This window comes from Pristiophorus japonicus, chromosome 3 (genome assembly GCF_044704955.1).
Source record: "Pristiophorus japonicus isolate sPriJap1 chromosome 3, sPriJap1.hap1, whole genome shotgun sequence".
Classification (NCBI taxonomy): Eukaryota; Metazoa; Chordata; class Chondrichthyes; family Pristiophoridae; genus Pristiophorus; species Pristiophorus japonicus.
Genome location: NC_091979.1, coordinates 220,002,413 through 220,020,159, shown reverse-complemented (window position 1 = coordinate 220,020,159; position 17,747 = coordinate 220,002,413). Strand labels below are relative to the sequence as shown.

The 17,747-nt window shown below is 48.8% G+C and overlaps 1 protein-coding gene across 3 annotated transcripts in view; it reads left to right on the top strand.

The window, feature by feature from the left end:
• Positions 1-17,747, top strand: part of slc25a16 (solute carrier family 25 member 16) — a 97,241-nt gene that overhangs the window by 64,139 nt on the left and 15,355 nt on the right. For all 3 annotated transcript variants that reach the window (XM_070874924.1, XM_070874925.1, XM_070874926.1), the window contains 5 exons: positions 4,998-5,131; positions 6,322-6,385; positions 10,145-10,266; positions 16,155-16,221; positions 16,669-16,831. In XM_070874924.1, coding sequence (XP_070731025.1) covers positions 4,998-5,131; positions 6,322-6,385; positions 10,145-10,266; positions 16,155-16,221; positions 16,669-16,831 — 550 coding nt within the window. The remainder of the gene's footprint in view (positions 1-4,997; positions 5,132-6,321; positions 6,386-10,144; positions 10,267-16,154; positions 16,222-16,668; positions 16,832-17,747) is intronic.

The window sequence follows — 17,747 nt, the reverse complement described above, 5'->3', positions numbered from 1 at the left end:
CTCTTTGTCACCCACCCTCTTTGTCACCCACCCTCTTTGTCACCCACCCTCTTTGTCACCCACCCTCTTTGTCACCCACCCTCTTTGTCACCCACCCTCTTTGTCACCCACCCTCTTTGTCACCCACCCTCTTTGTCACCCCACCCTCTTTGTCACCCCACCCTCTTTGTCACTCCCCCTCTTTGTCACTCCCCCTCTTTGTCACCCCCCCTCTTTGTCACCCCCCCTCTTTGTCACCCCCCCTCTTTGTCACCCCACCCTCTTTGTCACTCCCCCTCTTTGTCACTCCCCCTCTTTGTCACTCCCCCTCTTTGTCACTCCCCCTCTTTGTCACCCCCCCTCTTTGTCACCCCCCCTCTTTGTCACCCCCCCCTCTTTGTCACCCCCCTCTTTGTCACCCCCCCCCTTTGTCACCCCCCCCCTTTGTCACCCCCCCCTTTGTCACCCCCCCCCTTTGTCACCCCCCCCTTTGTCACCCCCCCTTTGTCACCCCCCCCTTTGTCACCCCCCCCTTTGTCACCCCCCCTTTGTCACACCCCCTTTGTCACCCCCCCCCCTTTGTCACCCCCCCCCCCTTTGTCACCCCCCCCCCTTTGTCACCCCCCCCCCTTTGTCACCCCCCCCCCTTTGTCACCCCCCCCCCTTTGTCACCCCCCCCCCTTTGTCACCCCCCCCCTTTGTCACCCCCCCCCCTTGTCAACCCCCCCTTTGTCAAACCCCCCTTGGTCACCCCCCTCTTTGTCATTCCCCCCCCCTTTGTCACCCCCCTCATCACTCCTTCCTCATCTCTCTCACACCTCTTCCCGCTCCTTTCCCTTTTCTCAGCACCCTCTCTCTCACCACTCTCTCTCTCCCTGCCCTCCTCCCTATCCCCTCCACTCCCCCCTCTCTCTCCTCGCCCCTCTCTCTCTCTCCTCGCTGCTCCTCAGCCCCCTCATCACACTCTCCCTTTCTCTCGTCCCTCTCCTCTCCCTCACTCCTCCTTTCTCTCCGACCCCTCCTCTCTTCCTCCCCACCCCTCTCCCCCTTTCTCTTTCTCCCCTCCATCCCTCCTCTCCCCTCCCCACTCTCACTACCCACTCTCGCTCCCCTCGCTCCTCTCCGCTCCCCTCTCACCCTCACCCTCCTCTCTCACTCCACTCCACTCTTTATCACCCCCTCTTCTCTCTCTATCCTTCATTCCCCCCTTCTCACCCCTCTCTCTCTCCTCCCCTCTCTCACCTCTCCCTCTCACTCCATTCCTTTTCTCACCACCTCTCTCCCTCCCTCTCTCCCGCCAATCCTCTCTCGCCTCGTTCTCCATTTCTCTCGCTCTCCGCTCCTCTCTCTCTCCCCTTCTCTCTCCCCTCCCCTGACCCTCCCCTCCCCTGACCCTCCACTCCTCGCTCGCCCCTCTCTCCCCTCATCTGACCTCTCTCTCTCTCTCTCCCCTCGCGCCTCTCTCCCCTCGCCTCACTCTCCCCTCGCCTCTCTCTCCCCTCGCCTCTCTCTCCCCTCGCCCCTCTCTCCCCCTCGCCTTTCTCTCCCCCTCGCCTTTCTCTCCCCTCGCCTTTCTCTCCCCTCGCCTCTCGCTCCCCTCGCCTCTCGCTCCCCTCGCCTCTCGCTCCCCTCGCCTCTCGCTCCCCTCGCCTCTCGCTCCCCTCGCCTCTCGCTCCCCTCGCCTCTCGCTCCCCTCCCCTCTCGCTCCCCTCCCCTCTCGCTCCCCTCCCCTCTCGCTCCCCTCTCTCTCTCCCCTCCCCTCTCTCTCTCCCCTCCCCTCTCTCTCTCCCCTTCCCACTCTCTCTCTCCCCTTCCCACTCTCTCTCCCCTTCCCTCATTTTCTCTCCCCTCTCTCTTCCCCCTCCCAATCTCATCACACCTCTCACTCTCCTCAACCCCCTCTTCACTCTCTCCCTCTTCACTCCCCCTCTCCCTCTTTCTCTCCCCCTTTCTCTCCCCCTTTCTCTCCCCCTTTCTCTCCCCCTTTCTCTCCCCCTTTCTCTCCCCCTTTCTCTCCCCCTTTCTCTCCCCCTTTCTCTCCCCCTTTCTCTCCCCCTTTCTCTCCCCCTTTCTCTCCACCTTTCTCTCCACCTTTCTCTCCACCTTTCTCTCCACCTTTCTCTCCACCTTTCTCTCCACCTTTCTCTTTCCCTCTCTCTCAACCCTCCCCACCCCTCTCTCGCCCCTCCCCTTTCTCGCCCCTCCCCTTTCTCGCCCCTCCCCTCTCCCGCCCCTCCTCTCTCCCGCCCCTCCTCTCTCCCGCCCCTCCTCTCTCCCGCCCCTCCTCTCTCCCGCCTCTCCTCTCTACCGCCCCTCCTCTCTCCCGCCGCTCCTCTCTCCCGCCGCTCCTCTCTCCCGCCCCTCCTCTCTCTCGCCCCTCCCCTCCACTCTTCTCCCTCCCTCTCTCTCTCCCTTTCCCTCTCTGCTCCCCTCTCTCTGCTCCCCTCTCTCCTCTCTCCCTCTCTCTCCCCCCTCTCCCTCTCTCTCCCCCTCTCCCTCTCTCTCCCCCTCACTCCCCTCCTCTCTCTCTCTCCTCTCTCTCTCTCTCTCTCTCTCTCCTCTCTCTCACCTCCTTTCTCTCCCATCCTCTCCTCTCCATTCTCTCTCCCCTCCTCTCTCTCTCTCCTCTCTCTCTCTCTCCTCTCTCTCTCCCCTCCCCTCTCTCTCTCTCTCTCCTCTCTCTCACCTCCCCTCCCTCTCCCCTCCTCTCTCTCTCTCCTCTCCTCTCTCTCTCTCACCTCCTCTCTCTCTCTCTCCCCTCCTCTCTCTCGCCCCTCCTCTCTCTCTCTCTCTCCTCCTCTCTCTCTCCCCTCCCCTCTCTCTCCCCTCCCCTCTCTCTCCCCTCGCCTCTTTCTCCCTCTCCCCTCGCCTCTTTCTCCCCTCCCCTTCCCTCCCTCTCCCCTCCCCTCCCTCTCCCCTCCTCTCCCTCTCCCCTCCTCTCTCTCTCCCCTCCTCTCTCTCTCCCCTCCTCTCTCTCTCTCCCCTCCCCTCCCTCTCCCCTCCCCTCCCTCTCCCCTCCCCTCCCTCTCCCCTCCTCTCCCTCTCCCCTCCTCTCTCTCTCCCCTCCTCTCTCTCTCCCCTCCTCTCTCTCTCCCCTCCTCTCTCTCTCCCCTCCCCTCTTTCTCCCCTCCCCTCCCTCTCCCCTCCCCTCCCTCTCCCCTCCTCTCTCCCTCTCCCCTCCTCTCTCCCTCTCCCCTCCTCTCTCTCTCTCCCCTCCTCTCTCTCTCTCCCCTCCTCTCTCTCTCTCCCCTCCTCTCTCTCTCTCCCCTCCTCTCTCTCTCTCCCCTCCTCTCTCTCCCGCCCCCCCTCTCTCCCGCCCCCCCTCTCTCCCGCCCCCCCTCTCTCCCGCCCCCCTCTCTCCCGCCCCTCCCCTCCACTCTTCTCCCTCCCTCTCTCTCTCCCCTTTCCCTCTCCGCTCCCCTCTCTCCGCTCCCCTCTCTCCTCTCTCCTCTCTCCCTCTCTCTCCCCTCTCTCCCTCTCTCTCCCCCTCTCCCTCTCTCTCCCCCTCTCCCTCTCTCTCCCTCCTCACTCCCCTCCTCTCTCTCTCTCTCTCCTCTCTCTCACCTCCTTTCTCTCCCAACCTCTCCTCTCCATTCTCTCTCCCCTCCTTTCTCTCACCCCCTCCTCTCTCTCTCTCCCCTCCCCTCTCTCTCCCCCCCCTCTCTCTCCCCTCACCTCTTTCTCCCCTCACCTCTTTCTCCCCTCCCTCTCCCCTCCCCTCTCTCTCTCCCCTCCTCTCTCTCTCCCCTCCCCTCCTCTCTCTCTCCCCTCCCCTCTCTCTCCCCTCCCCTCTCTCTCCCCTCCCCTCCTCTCTCCCCTCCTCTCTCCCCTCCTCTCTCTCTCCCCTCCTCTCTCTCTCTCCTCCTCTCTCTCTCTCCTCCTCTCTCTCTCTCCTCCTCTCTCTCTCTCCCCCCTCTCCTCCCCCTCTCCCTCCTCCTCCCTCTCTCTCCCCTCCTCCTTCTCTCCCGCAGTGAAAATAAGGTCCCCAAGGTTGTGCCCCTTGGTGGGCGGAATCTGCATTGCGACTCTGGGAGGAGCTCTTCAGCCACTGGGAGGAGACCGAAGCAAAATAATTGTTTAAGGTCTCAGCCATTTCCACATTTCCCATTATTAAATCCCCCTTCTCATCTTCTAAGGGACCAACATTTACTTTAGTCACTCTTTTCCGTTTTATATATCTGTAAAAGCTTCTACTATCCGTTTTTATGTTTTGCGCAAGTTTACCTTCGTAATCTATCTTTCCTTTCTTTATTGCTTTCTTAGTCATTCTTTGCTGTCATTTAAAATTTTCCCAATCTTCTATTTTCCCACTAACCTTGGCCACCTTATACGCATTGGTTTTTAATTTGATACTCTCTTTTATTTCCTTGGTTATCCACGGCTGGTTATCCCTTCTCTTACCGCCCTTCTTTTTCACTGGAATATATTTTTGTTGAGCACTATGAAAGAGCTCCTTAAAAGTCCTCCACTGTTCCTCAATTGTGCCACCGTTTAGTCTGTGTTTCCAGTCTACTTTCGCCAACTCTGCCTCATCCCACTGTAGTCCCCTTTGTTTAAGCATAGTACGTTCATTTGAGACACTACTTCCTCACCCTCAATCTGTATTACAAATTCAACCATACTGTGATCACTCCGAGAGGATCTTTTACTCGGAGATCGTTTATTATTCCTGTCTCATTACACAGGACCAGATCTAAGATAGCTTGCTCCCTTGTAGGTCCTTTGTTACACCCTCAAAGTAAATTAGTCAGTTAGTTTGGCAAGGCCTCCCCTTCATGAACCCATATTGGCTATCTTTTATGATTTTATATCGATTCAGATGCTAAATTTCTACATTTACATTTGTAATGGAAACTGTCTATGTAAACCTCTCTCACTGTAATTACACATTCCCAACATATGACAATCCCAAAGAGTAATATGTGGTACCTGGTTTAAGGAATGCGGGTGATCAGCAACAGCCTTGGAATTAAAAGTTTTGTTTTGAACTTGATTTGGGACTGGGATCTTTCTTACAGGAGTGTTTTCTACTCTCCGTGCTGTACCAAAGAAAGAAGGCTTCCTTGGATTGTATAAAGGTAATGGAGCTATGATGGTCAGGATCTTTCCTTATGGCGCCATTCAGTTCACTGCGTTTGACCGATACAGAAAGGTAAAGTTAGTTGAATCAGTAGAATTGATATTAACAATGTTAAGAAAATATGAAATCTTTAATAAATTATGCTGTGAACTGAATTTGTTCCCTTATTCTCATGCTATACAGTAGATTTTGTGGGCAATCATTTCCATTCTGTAACCTGCAAAACTAAAGTAGTGGGCAATAAGGGTGGTGTAACAGTGGAGCAACTAGGTTGTATATCCTAGTGCATCAGAACAGCTAGCTATAATTTAAAACTGAGATGAGGCGGAATTTCTTCTCACAAAGGATTGTAAATCTGTGGAATTCTCTACCCCAGAGAGCTGGGGAGGCTGGGTCATTGAATATATTTAAGGCGGGATAGACAGATTTTTGAGTGATAAGGGAATAAGGGGTTATGGGGATCGGGCAGGGAAGTGGAGCTGAGTCCATGATCAGATCAGCCATGATCTTATTAAGTGGCGGGAGCAGGCTCGAGGGGCCAAATGGTCTACTCCTGCTCCTATTTCTTATGTTCTTATAACTGAACACCGAGTTATGGGAGTGTTGATTTCTGGATTCTTTTACCTCAATCTGGTTCAGCAAAATTACTGAAACGAATACCGTTTGTGCTTTAAACAAAGCAAGCTTTTATTTAAAAAGCAAATCCCGATCGGGGACCTTATCAGACAGAAGGAATGCAACTCTGATAGAACGCACCCACTTCCTACGGACAAAGTGACGTTACATTGTAAAGGGACGACGGTTATACATTTTCGGCAAAAGATAACAAGATAGGGCTAGAGTGACATTCTAGTTCAGCCTATCTCTTTTGATCCCTCTTTCCCTTTGTCCACTCATAAGCCGACCTAAGTATGGTCTGATTTTAAACAAAGACCTTCTGTTAATGTTTCAGGTTAATAACATGATTTAATAAGACCGTGAGGTTTTTCTGCAAGCTGTGGGTTTTGTTTCAATATGTGTTAGTGTTGTAACATTTCGCAGTCTTGAGTCTGAGATGTCATGGCTATTCCTCCATGAATTCTTTGTTAGCTTATACTGTCTATATATAATTCCCACGTTCTCAACTTCTCGACTTTATACATTTTTAAACATTCACAGGAGAGTGCCTTGAGGCATGCGGAGTGTGCATTTTGGTAGGGATTAGGAAAGATTTTGAGTAGTTAGAATTGTGAATAAAAGAATCTTCACTTTGTTTTGTACAGCTTTTGATCGGCAAACTAGGCATATCCGGGCACATTCACCGATTAATGGCTGGATCCATGGCAGGTAATTTGTTTTCTTCTGAATTCTAGATTAATTTCCGGTGCAACTGGTGTAAAGAACACTTAGAAATTGCCAAAAATTACAAACATGCCTTTTATGAATGGTAGAAGTTTGTAATGAGTATTGACAAGAATCAAATGATATCATTGTTAAATATTATTAATTGGTCTGAAAGAGGAATAGTAATTGTTTTCCCTTGGACGGGGTTGTCCATTGCACTACCCAATCTGATCAACACTGTCTCTACATCCTCCAATGCATTATATTTAAAATCCGCCACTGGCTCTACAGAATTTTTATTATTCATTTGCCAGATGTGGGCATTGCTGGTAAGGCTGGCATTTATTGCCCATCCCTAGTTGCCCTGAGAAGATGGTGGTGGTGAGCCGCTTTCTTGAACCACTGCAGTCCGTGTGGTGAAGGTACTCCCACTGTGCTGTTAGGGAGGGAGTTGTAGGATTTTGAACCAGTGACAATGAAGGAACAGCGATATATTTCCAAGTCAGGATCGTTTGTGAATTGGAGGGGACTTGGAGGATGTGGTTTTCCCATGCACCTGCTGCCCTTGCCCTTCTAGATGGTCGAGGCCGTGGGTTTTGGAGGTGCTGTCGAGTTGCTGCAGTGCATCTTGTAGATGGTACACACTACAGCCAGTTTGTGCTGGTGAAGGGAGTGAATGTTTAAGGTGGTGGATGGGGTGCCGATCAAGTGGGCCTCTTTGTCCTGAATGGTGTCGAGCTTCTTAAATGTTTGCTGGAACTGCACATATTCAAGCAAGTAGAGAGTATTCCATCACACTCCTGACTTGTGCCTTGTAGATTGTGTTAAGAGTTTGGGGAGTCAGCAGGTGAGTCACCCGCCGCAGAATAACCAGCATCTGACCTGTTCTTGTAGTATTTATGTGGCTAGTCCAGTTAAGTTTCTCGTCAATGGTGACCCCCAGGATATTGATGGTGGGGGATTCGACGATGGTAATGCTATTGAAAGGCATGGGGAGGTAGTTAGACTCTTGCTTGTTGGAGATCTTGACAACATTGATTAAAAATAGTCAGGTAAAAGGACATTTTTCAGAAGCCAGTAGTTTGAACAAGAGTCCATCCAAGATGTCTTCTTATTTGGCAGCTGGAAGATGATGTTGGTGATGATCAGATTGTTCTCAGAGAATTTCCTTAGGAGAGGAAGGTCGTTGTGGCTGTTTTCCCATGATGCCCCACCATGTTTTCCCATGATGCCCCGTCATGTTTGCCCATAATACCTCGCCATGTTTACCCATGTTTGCCCATGGTGCCTCACCGTGTTTGCCCGTATTTGCCCATGGTGCCCTGCCATGTTTGCCCATGATGCCCTGCCATGTTTGCCCATGGTGCCCTGCCATGTTTGCCCATGCTGCCTCGCCATGTTTGTCCATGAAGACAAATGTAGGTCCTTTACAGACAGAAATGGGAGAATTTGTAATGGGGAACAAGGAAGTGGCAGAATAATTAAATAAATACTTCGGTTCTGTCTTCACGGAAGAGGACACAAATAACGTCTCAGAAATGCTAGGAAACCAAGGGTCTAGAGAGCAAGAGGAATTAATAATTAGTAAGAAAATAGTGCCGGAGAAACTAATGGGACTGAAGGCAGATTAATCTCCAGGGCCTGATGATCTGCATCCCAGAGTACTAAAAGAGGTAGCCATGGAAATAGTGGATGCATTGGTTGTCATCTTCCAAAATTCTATAGATTATGGAACAGTTCCTGCAGATTGGAGGGTGGCAAATGTAACCCCACTATTTAAAAAAGGTGGGAGAGAGAAAACGGAACTACAGACCAGTTAGCCTGACATCAGTAGTAGGAAAAATGCTGGAGTCTATTAAAAACAATGTGATAACGGCACACTTAGATAATATCAACGGGATTAAACAAAGTCAACATGGATTTATGAAAGGAAAATCATGTTTGACAAACCTACTGGAGTTTTTTGAGGATGTAACTGATAGAATAGATAAGGGAGAACCAGTGGATGTAGTGTATTTGGATTTTCAAAAGGCCTTTGAAAATGTCCCACATAAGAGGTTAGTGTGCAAAATTAAAGCACATAGGATTGGGGGTAATGTATTGGCATGGATTGAAAATTGGTTAACTGACAGTTAGTAGGAATAAACAGGTCTTTTTCGGGGTGGTGGCAGTGACTAGTGGGGTACGACAGGGATCAGTGCTTAGGTCCCAGCTATTCACAATATATATAAATGATTTGGATAAGAGAACCAAATGTAATATTTCCAAGTTTGCTGACAACACAAAACTAGGTGGGATTGTGAGTTGTGAGGAGGATGCAAAGACGCTGCAAGGCAATTTAGATAGGTTGAGTGAGTGAGCAAACACATGGCAGATGCAGTATATCATGGATAAATGTGAAGTTATCCACTTTGGTAGGAAAAACATAAGGACAAAGTATTATTTAAATCGTGATGGCTTGGGAAGTGTCGATGTACAGAGGGACTTGGTGTCCTTGTACAACAGTCATTGAAAGCAAATATACAGATGCAGCAAGCAGTTAGGAAGGCAAATGGTATGTTGGCCTTCATTGCAAGAGTACAGGAGCAAGGATGTCTTACTACAGTTATACAGGGCCTTGGTGAGACCACACCTGGAGTATTGTGTGCAGTTTTGGTCTTACCTAAGAAAGGATATACTTGTCATAGAGGGAGTGCAGCGAAGGTTCACTAGACTGATTCCTGGGCTGGCAGGTCTGACGCATGAGGAGAGATTGGGTCGACTAGGCCTGTATTCACTAGAGTTTAGAAGAATGAGAGGGGATCTCATTGAAACATATAAAATTCTGACTGGGTTGGATAGACTGGATGCGGGAGGATGTTTCCCCTGGCTGGGAATTTAGAATAAGGGTTCACAGTCTCAGGATACGGGATAGGAAATTTAGGATTGAGATGAAGCGAAATTTTTTCACTCGGAGGGTGGTGAACCTGTGGAATTCTCTAGAGACAGAAGGCTGTGGAGGCCAAGTCACTGAATATATTTAAGAGGGAGATAGATAGATTTCTAGACACAAAAGGCACCAAGGGGTATGGGGAATATGGTGATGAGATAGAGGATCAGCCATGATCATATTGAATGGCGGTGCAGACTCGAAGGGCCAGATGGCCTACTACTGCTATTTTCTATGTTTTCTATGTGTCTATGAAGGCCCGCCATGTTTGCCCATGTTTCCCTGCCATGTTTGCCCATGTTTCCCTGCCATGTTTGCCCATGGTGCCTCGTCATGTTTGCCCATGGTGCCCCATCATGTTTTCCCATGGTGCCCAGCCATGTTTTCCCATGGTGCCCCGCCATGTTTTCCCATGGTGCCTCGCCATGTTTTCCCATGGTGCCCCGCCATGTTTGCCCATGGTGCCCCGTCATGTTTGCCAATTTCCCAGCGAGTGGCAATCTTAGTGTCATCAGATGATCATTGATACCTTTGGGAAAGTTCTGAAGTTTCAATGCAAAGCCACCAGCGGCCTTGCAACATTCCTCTTTGGACCAGCCATATCTTCGAGATATGACCAACTGATGACACAGGAAGTATGTGTGGCCACTGGAAGTGTACAGAATTGTGGGGTTTTACAAGAGATTGTTTTTAATATAATGATAGATTTTGTTGTGGCTCAAAGTGTTGCTGCACTAAAATTGCAGAAGCATGCCAGGGTCTCCCTAGTTTGGTTTTGATTTATTTCTTCTTCTTTCAGAGAACTGCTGATATTAAGTCATGTTGTTTTACAGGGATGACTGCAGTGATATGTACCTATCCACTTGACATGATTCGCGCACGTCTGGCATTCCAGGTGAAAGGAGAGCACAGGTATGCTGGAATCATTGATGCTTTCAGGGTCATTTATACACAGGTGCGTATTGCATCTTTCTGTTACATTATATGAGAAACTAGCCAGATGAGCTATATTGGAGAGTTTGTGATTGTGGTAGATTTAATTTTGCTAAACTGTTTAATATTTAGATGACTGAAGTACAGAGCATAGTTTGCAGCTTTCTGTGTTTAAACCTCAATTACATGGTAATAAAAGGACCAGTGATGCACCCTTGTTTTCCTTAGGTTTTTCCTAAGCCTCCCCCTCCCTTAAAACTCTAGAATCTATCTCCCCCCGCCCCTCCCTCCCACCCTGCCCCCGTGCCGTGCTTTGAGTAAGATGAAATGAGGTAGCCAGTGTAGAATGCTTACTAAATAAATGGAAATGTTTTGTAATTTGACTTTCCAAATGGAAATCTTACTGGCTTTACATTTAACTACTCAACAAGGCAAAGGGGAAGTATGGAATGAGAAAAGGCCATGTTTTAAATTTGTTTTTAGGATCTGGGCACCACTCGTAAGACAGTGCTATTTGCCCCTCCCTTATTGCCGGAAGACATTCTGCCTTCTTCAACCACTGCAGTGCTTGCGCTGATGGTGTTTCCAGTGCAGTTAGACGGGAAATTCCAGGTTTCAAACCTAGTGATGATGAAGGAATGACAATCTGGGCTAGATCCTGCTCCGATAATGGGTTAGCAGTTAACATGACTCCACCGCTAACACACTGCACTTTCCTCCTGGAGCTTTCCTTGCGTATGCAGGGTGGATTCAGAGCACTAATTCCGCTACTTTATCGCTGCTGTTTAAAACACTGCAGCCATTTAAGGGACACAACAGCAAACAGCAGCGGCCATAATATCAGACAGCCCAATCCCTGCACCTGCATGGTGAGCCCAAGGCACCCGCAATATTAGACCTCGGGCCTCATTTCCATTAGCCAGAGTTAGAGGCCGCTTGCGCCTGAGTCACATATCAAAGTGCTGCTCCCCGTGGTCACTACTCAGAGTCTTGCTCCCCGGGGCCACTGCTTCCCGGGGTTACTGCTCAGAGTCCTGCTCCCTAGGGCATTGTAGGGGTTACTGCTCCCTGGGATCACTCGCCCTCCACACCTGTCTCTGAACCTGAACATCAGCTGGTCGATGCTGCATATTGATGCTACCCTACCTATGACAACTTTATCTTATCACGGGACTTCCGACTTTAACTCTGGACTCCCTCCTATTGTCTCCTCTCTGTTCCCCATTTATTACCAGGACATAGATATCCTAATCTTAAAATGTAACTTGAATTTCCCTGTGTCCATTCACTAGCGTGTTTTGGCTGCCGCTCTGGATTTGAGCCCATCAATTCTATTTCCCCTTTTTTCTCCCCCTTTTTCTTTTCTCTCTACCCTTTCTAAGCCCCTCTCTCCTGTCATCATAGCTCCATTTATTTCTCACCTCTCGGGTACTCTGCCCTCCAAATCCCTACCTCAACCATTTTGCACACCTCGACCTTCCTACTCTCCTGCCACTGACCCAGGCTTGATTCCCTCTTTAACAAGCGTATTGCTTCCCTCTGTGCCTCTCTTGGCATCCTCCGAAGATTCCATAGAGACATTCAGGGCTGCCTCCTTATGCCTTCTTGTGTGCAGCAACCCCAACTACCCCATCCTACTCTCTCGCCAATATTCCCGCCCAGCATGCCCGTCCCCCTCCCAGTCCAACTCATCCCTCCCAGTATTGATCCTGTGTACTCTGCAAATAGATCAGCTATCACTACTCTCATCGCATCTCCCTCCAGGATGTCCATTCACTTGTGACTAAGGCCTTTGCCATCCATGAGATTATTGTGGATGATTGCATCGACATCATGCCCTTAATGGAAACTTGGTTAGCGGGTGATGACACCTCCCCCCGCCCTTAATGAAGCCTCCCTGCCTGGCTATATCTTCCTCTGCTTTCCCTGCCAAAACCGTCACGGTGGCGGTGTGGCTCTTATAACCAAATCACACCTTTGTCTGTCCCCTACTGCTCTGACACCTTCTCCTCCTTTGAGCATCATGCTTTATACCACCCCTCTCACCTCATTTAAAATCCTCGTTCTCTATCGCCCACCCAAGTACCAGGCCAAGTTTCTCACCGAGATATCTTCACTGCTTTCCTCCCTCAGCCTCTGCACCGAGCGACTTCTCATCCTCGGAGATTTCAAACTCTATCTCAACTCATCATGCTCTCCTCTGGGTTCACTGCCCTTCTATCCTCCCTTAATCTCTCTCTCCATATAAACTCCCCATCCCACGATCGTGGCCTCCCCCTCAAACTTGCCATCTCGCATGCCCTCGTTACTCCCATCATCTCAGTCACAGATAAAGCAAAAACAAAATACTGCCAATGCTGGAAATCTGAAATAAAAACAGAAAATGCTGGAAATACTCAGCAGGTCATCTGTGGAGAGAGAAACAGAGTTAACGTTTCAGGTCAGTGATCTTTCCTCAGAACTGGAAAAAGTTAAGAGATATAACAAGTACAGGGGCAGGGAAAGGGGGAGGGGAGGGGAGGTCAGTGATAGGATGGTAGGTAGGAGACATTAAATGACAAAAAGGATGATGGTGCGAGGCAAAAGGAGATGGTAATGGGACAAGTAAAAAAAAAAAACAAAAGATAGGTCTAGAGGAGGTGTAAATGAGAGTAGCAGAATCATCACCAACAGCTGCCGTCAATAAAAAAAGATGGGGGCAGAGGTTATGATCTAAATTGATGACCACAATGTTGAGTCCGGAAGGCTGTGAAGTGCCTAATCGAAAGATGAGGTGCTCTTCCTCGAGCTTACTTTGGGCATAATTGGAACAGTATGTGAGGACGAGGTCAGAATAGGAGTGGGACGAAGAATTATAATGACAAGTGACTGGAAGCTCGGGGTCATGCTTGCGGACTGAACGGAGGTGTTCCGCAAAGCGGTCACCCAATCTGCGTTTGGTTTCCTCAGTGTAAAGGAGACCGCATCGTGAGCAGCGAATACAGTATACTAAATTGAAAGTACAAGTAAATTGCTGTTTCACCTGGAAGGAGTGTTTGGGGACCTGGACAGTGGGAAGGGAGGAGATAAAAGGGCAGGTGTTGTATTTATTGCGCTTGCATGGTAAGATGCCGTGGGAAGGGGAGTGGGTGTTGTGGGGTGATTGAAGAGTGGACTGGAGTTTCATGGAGGGTACAGTCCCTTTGGAATGCTGAAAGTGGAGGGAAAGATGGGTTTGATAGTGGTGTCACACTGGCGGTGGCAGAAATGGCAGCGGATGATACGTTGAATGTGGAGGCTAGTGGGGTGGAAGGTGAGGACAAGGGGGTAACCCTATTGTGGTCCTGGGAAGGATGGGAAGGATTAAGAGCAGAAGTGTGGGAAATGGAACGGTCCACCCTCACATCCAACAACAAATATAAAAAGCTCATAGACTTCTTTGTCACTAAGATTGAGACCATCCAATCAGCTGCCTCTGCCACTTTGTTCCCTTCCCCTAACCCACTGGGCTAAACTTCCCCTAAAGTTTCCCCCTGTCCTATCCCTGAACCCGCATCTCTGTCTATTTTCTTTATTGTCTCTGCTCTTCGAACTCATCTTGTCCATGAGACCCACCTCCTGTTGTTACCCAGTGATAGTAAAGGCTGTAACTTACAGTGTTCAGTTGGTGCGTTAGCCTCCTGCTTCATGGAACCTCTTCCCACCAGACTGCTGACCACCCAACTTCCTTTCCAGGGCTCCATGTTAACTGATGTTAATGGTTCTCTCTCCTCACATACTGTCCCCCTCCCCTTCAAATCTGCCATCATCACCCCTCCCCTCAAAAGACCCTTCTGTCCTTGCAAACGACAGCCCCATCACCAGCCTTCCTTTCCTCTCCAGTGTCCTTGATCATGATGTCGCTTCCCGGTAGGGATCAGTAGTAGGCTCCTTGCTTTTTGTGGTGTATATGATTGTAAACTTCACTGTAGGGGGCATGACTTAAGAAGTGATACAAAAATTGGCCGTGTGGTTGATAGCGAGGAAGAAAGCTGTGGACTACAGGAAGATATCAAGGGACTCATCAGGTGGGCAGAGAAGTGGCAACTGGAATTCAATCTAGAGAAGTGTGAGGAATTACATTTGGGGAGGGCTAACAAGGCAAGGGAATCCACAATAAATGGTAGGACACTAAAAACAACAACAACTTATATTCATATAGGGCCCTTAATGTAGTAAAATGTCCCAAGGTGCTTCACAGGAGTATTATAGGACCAAAATATTTAACACCAAGGCCAGATGACCAAAAGCTTCATCGAAGGGGTAGGTTTTAAGGAAGAAAGAGAGGCGGAGAGGTTTAGGGAGGGAATTCCAGGGCTTAGGGCCGAGGCAACAGAAGGCATGGCCACCAATGGTTGAGCAATTATAATCAGGGATGCTCAAGAGGGCAGAATTAGAGGAGCGCAGATATCTCAGGGGATTCTGGCTTCTCTTCCCACTCCTGCACCATTACCTCTGGAGCAATGTACCCCCTAAGGTGCACAGCCACACATCAGTCGTGAGGTCTCGCGCGGGCCACTCACCAGCTGCTGTCGCTGAAAGAGATACCACACGTGTGCAGCCATGCAGCAAATTTATAGGGACCGTGCACAAATTTTTTTTATAGGGAACATTGCTTTGGAGTCCCTCCTGTTTCTCATCTACATGCTGCCCCTCGGTGACATCATCCAAAAACACAATGTCATGTTCCACATGTATACTATCTCACCAGCTCTACCTCGCCACAACCTCTCTCGACCCCTCCACTGTTTCTGATTTGTCACACTGCTTGTCCGGCATCCAGTACTGGATGAGCAGAAATTTCCTCCAATTAAATATTAGGAAGACCTAAGCCATTGTCTTTGGTCCCCGCCACAAACTCTGTTCCATAGCCACCAACTCCATCCCTCTCCCTGGCTGCTGTCTGAGGCTGAACCAGACCGTTCGCAACCTTGGTGTCGCATTTGACCCAAGGTGAGCTTCCAACCACATATCTGCACCATCACTAAGGCTGCCTGTTTCCACCTCATTAACATCACCCGACTTTGTCCCTGCCTCAGCTCATCTGCTGTTGAAACCGTTATCCATGCCTTTGTTACCTCCAGACTTGACTATTCCAATGCTCTCCTGGCCAGCCTCCCATCTTCTACCCTTCATAAATTTGAGCTCTTACAAAACTCTGATGCCTGTATCCTAACTCGCACCAAGTCCCAATCCCCCATCACTCTTGGCTGACCTAAATTAGCTCCCGGTCCAGCAGTGCCTGGATTTTAAAATTCTCATCCTTGCTTTCAAATCTCTTCATGGTGTCACCCCTCCCTATCACTGTAGCCTCCTCCAGCCCTACAAACCCCCGAGATATCTGCGCTCCTCCAATTCTGGCCTCTTGCACAACCCCGATTTTAATTGCTCCACCATCGGTTGGCATGCCTTCTGTTGCCTAGTACCTAAGCTCTGGAATTCCTTCCCTAAACCTCTCTGCCTCTCTACCTCTCTACCTCTCCTCCTTTAAGATGCTCCTTAAAACCTTCCTCTTTGACCAACCTTTTCGTCATCTGTCCTAATATCTCCTTATCTGGATTGGAGTCAAATTTGGTTTGGTAATCACTTCTGTGAAGCACCTTGGGACATTTTACTACATTAAAGGTGCTATATAAATACAAGTTGTTGTTGCTGTTGTCACTGATCCCTGGGATCACTGCTCCCTGCAGAGGCTGCATGTTGGATACTGCTACCCTGCTGTAGCAGCGAGTGAAATGCTGAGATATCCTGAGATCAAACCCGTTGCTTGGAGAACTGCTGCTGCTGAGTTAATAGAGTTCGTCTACTGTTTTCTTGTAAAATTGTGGCTATTCGATGATTGTGTAAGTTTATTCATTTTCCAAATCTTAGTGTTTTTCTCTTGTTTATAAGGAAGGAGGATTTCGAGGATTTTATAGAGGCCTGACTCCTACTATCATTGGCATGGCTCCTTATGCAGGTATTCTATAGGTTCGAAGAAGATTTATTTTTTTCATTCGTGCTTCCTGTTTTTTGGCTGCAGTGACATGTAATAATATATTTCAGTAAGGCTTATGTGAGGACTAAGGGCTATGGTGCGTTTAAAAACTACCCACCTCATCCCACCACTTTCACTTCTAATATCAAGCGTGAGGATCATGGACTTCCTCATCTTGAAGATTAAACATCCACACAGCAAACTTATGTGCCATCTGCCTCACTGCGGTTTTCTCCCAAACCTTCCATGCTCACGTTTGTTACGAGCCCTAAACCTGCCCCTTCAATCCCCCCTCCTGTCCATATCTCGCTTTGATCAAAAGAAGCCGGTAGTAATTGCAGTGTTTTCTGTTGCTGTTTTTGGATGTGCAGCATTTGCAGATTTTGTTGTTCCAGATATTTACTTTGCATTACTAAATATTAATTTCAGGAATTTCGTTCTTCACTTTTGGCACCTTGAAGAGTATTGGCCTCAGTCAGGCTCCTGGCGTGCTCGGAAGACCTTCCTCTGACAATCCCAATGTATTGGTTTTAAAAGCCCACGTGAACTTGCTATGTGGTGGAATAGCAGGAGCGATTGCTCAAACAGTATCGTAAGTGTTCGTCTGCACAATACAGCGGAGAGGGGAGGGGAATGATGGGGAGGGGAGGGGGAATGGAGGGGAGGGGAGATGAGCTGGGCCATGCCAACTGTGCTTCACTGAAAGTAGTTTTCAGAGTAGAAATTTGGTTAAAAAAATTCAGCTGTATTTTAAATTTTACTAGCTCCACTTTCATCTGAATTGCAAATAGTTGAAACAGGTTATCTGTTTGTAACAAATTACCATGATCAGATTATAACAGATTCAGCTGATCAGATAGTAACAGGTTCCTGTGATCAGATAGTAACAGGTTCCTGTGATCAGATAGTAACAGGTTCCTGTGATCAGATAGTAACAGGTTCCTGTGATCAGATAGTAACAGGTTCCTGTGATCAGATAATAATATGTTCTCTTGATCAGATAATAACATGCTCTCTTGATCAGATAGTGACTGGTTCCTGCGATGAGATAGTAACAGGTTCCTCTGATTAGATAGTATCATGTTCCCGTGATCAGATTGTAACAGGTTCCCGCGATCAGATTGTAACAGGTTCCCGCGATCAGATTGTAACAGGTTCCCGCGATCAGATTGTAACAGGTTCCCGCGATCAGATTGTAACAGGTTCCCGTGATCAGATTGTAACAGGTTCCCGTGATCAGATTGTAACAGCTTCCTGTGATCAGATTGTAACAGTTATGTAGGTTTAATGTATGTACAATAACACTAGACGACACAATGTACCTTCACACTGTATACACCATACCTGTACCACCAGAGGGTGCTACTGGTGGAGACCCAAAGGTCACCTGTACACTGCAGGTAACCAAGTATAAAAGGTAGCTCACCTCATTGTGTTCTCACCCAAGGACCTGCAATAAACGGACTAAGGTCACTACAGTTCAAGTACTATACCCTTACCTCGTGGAG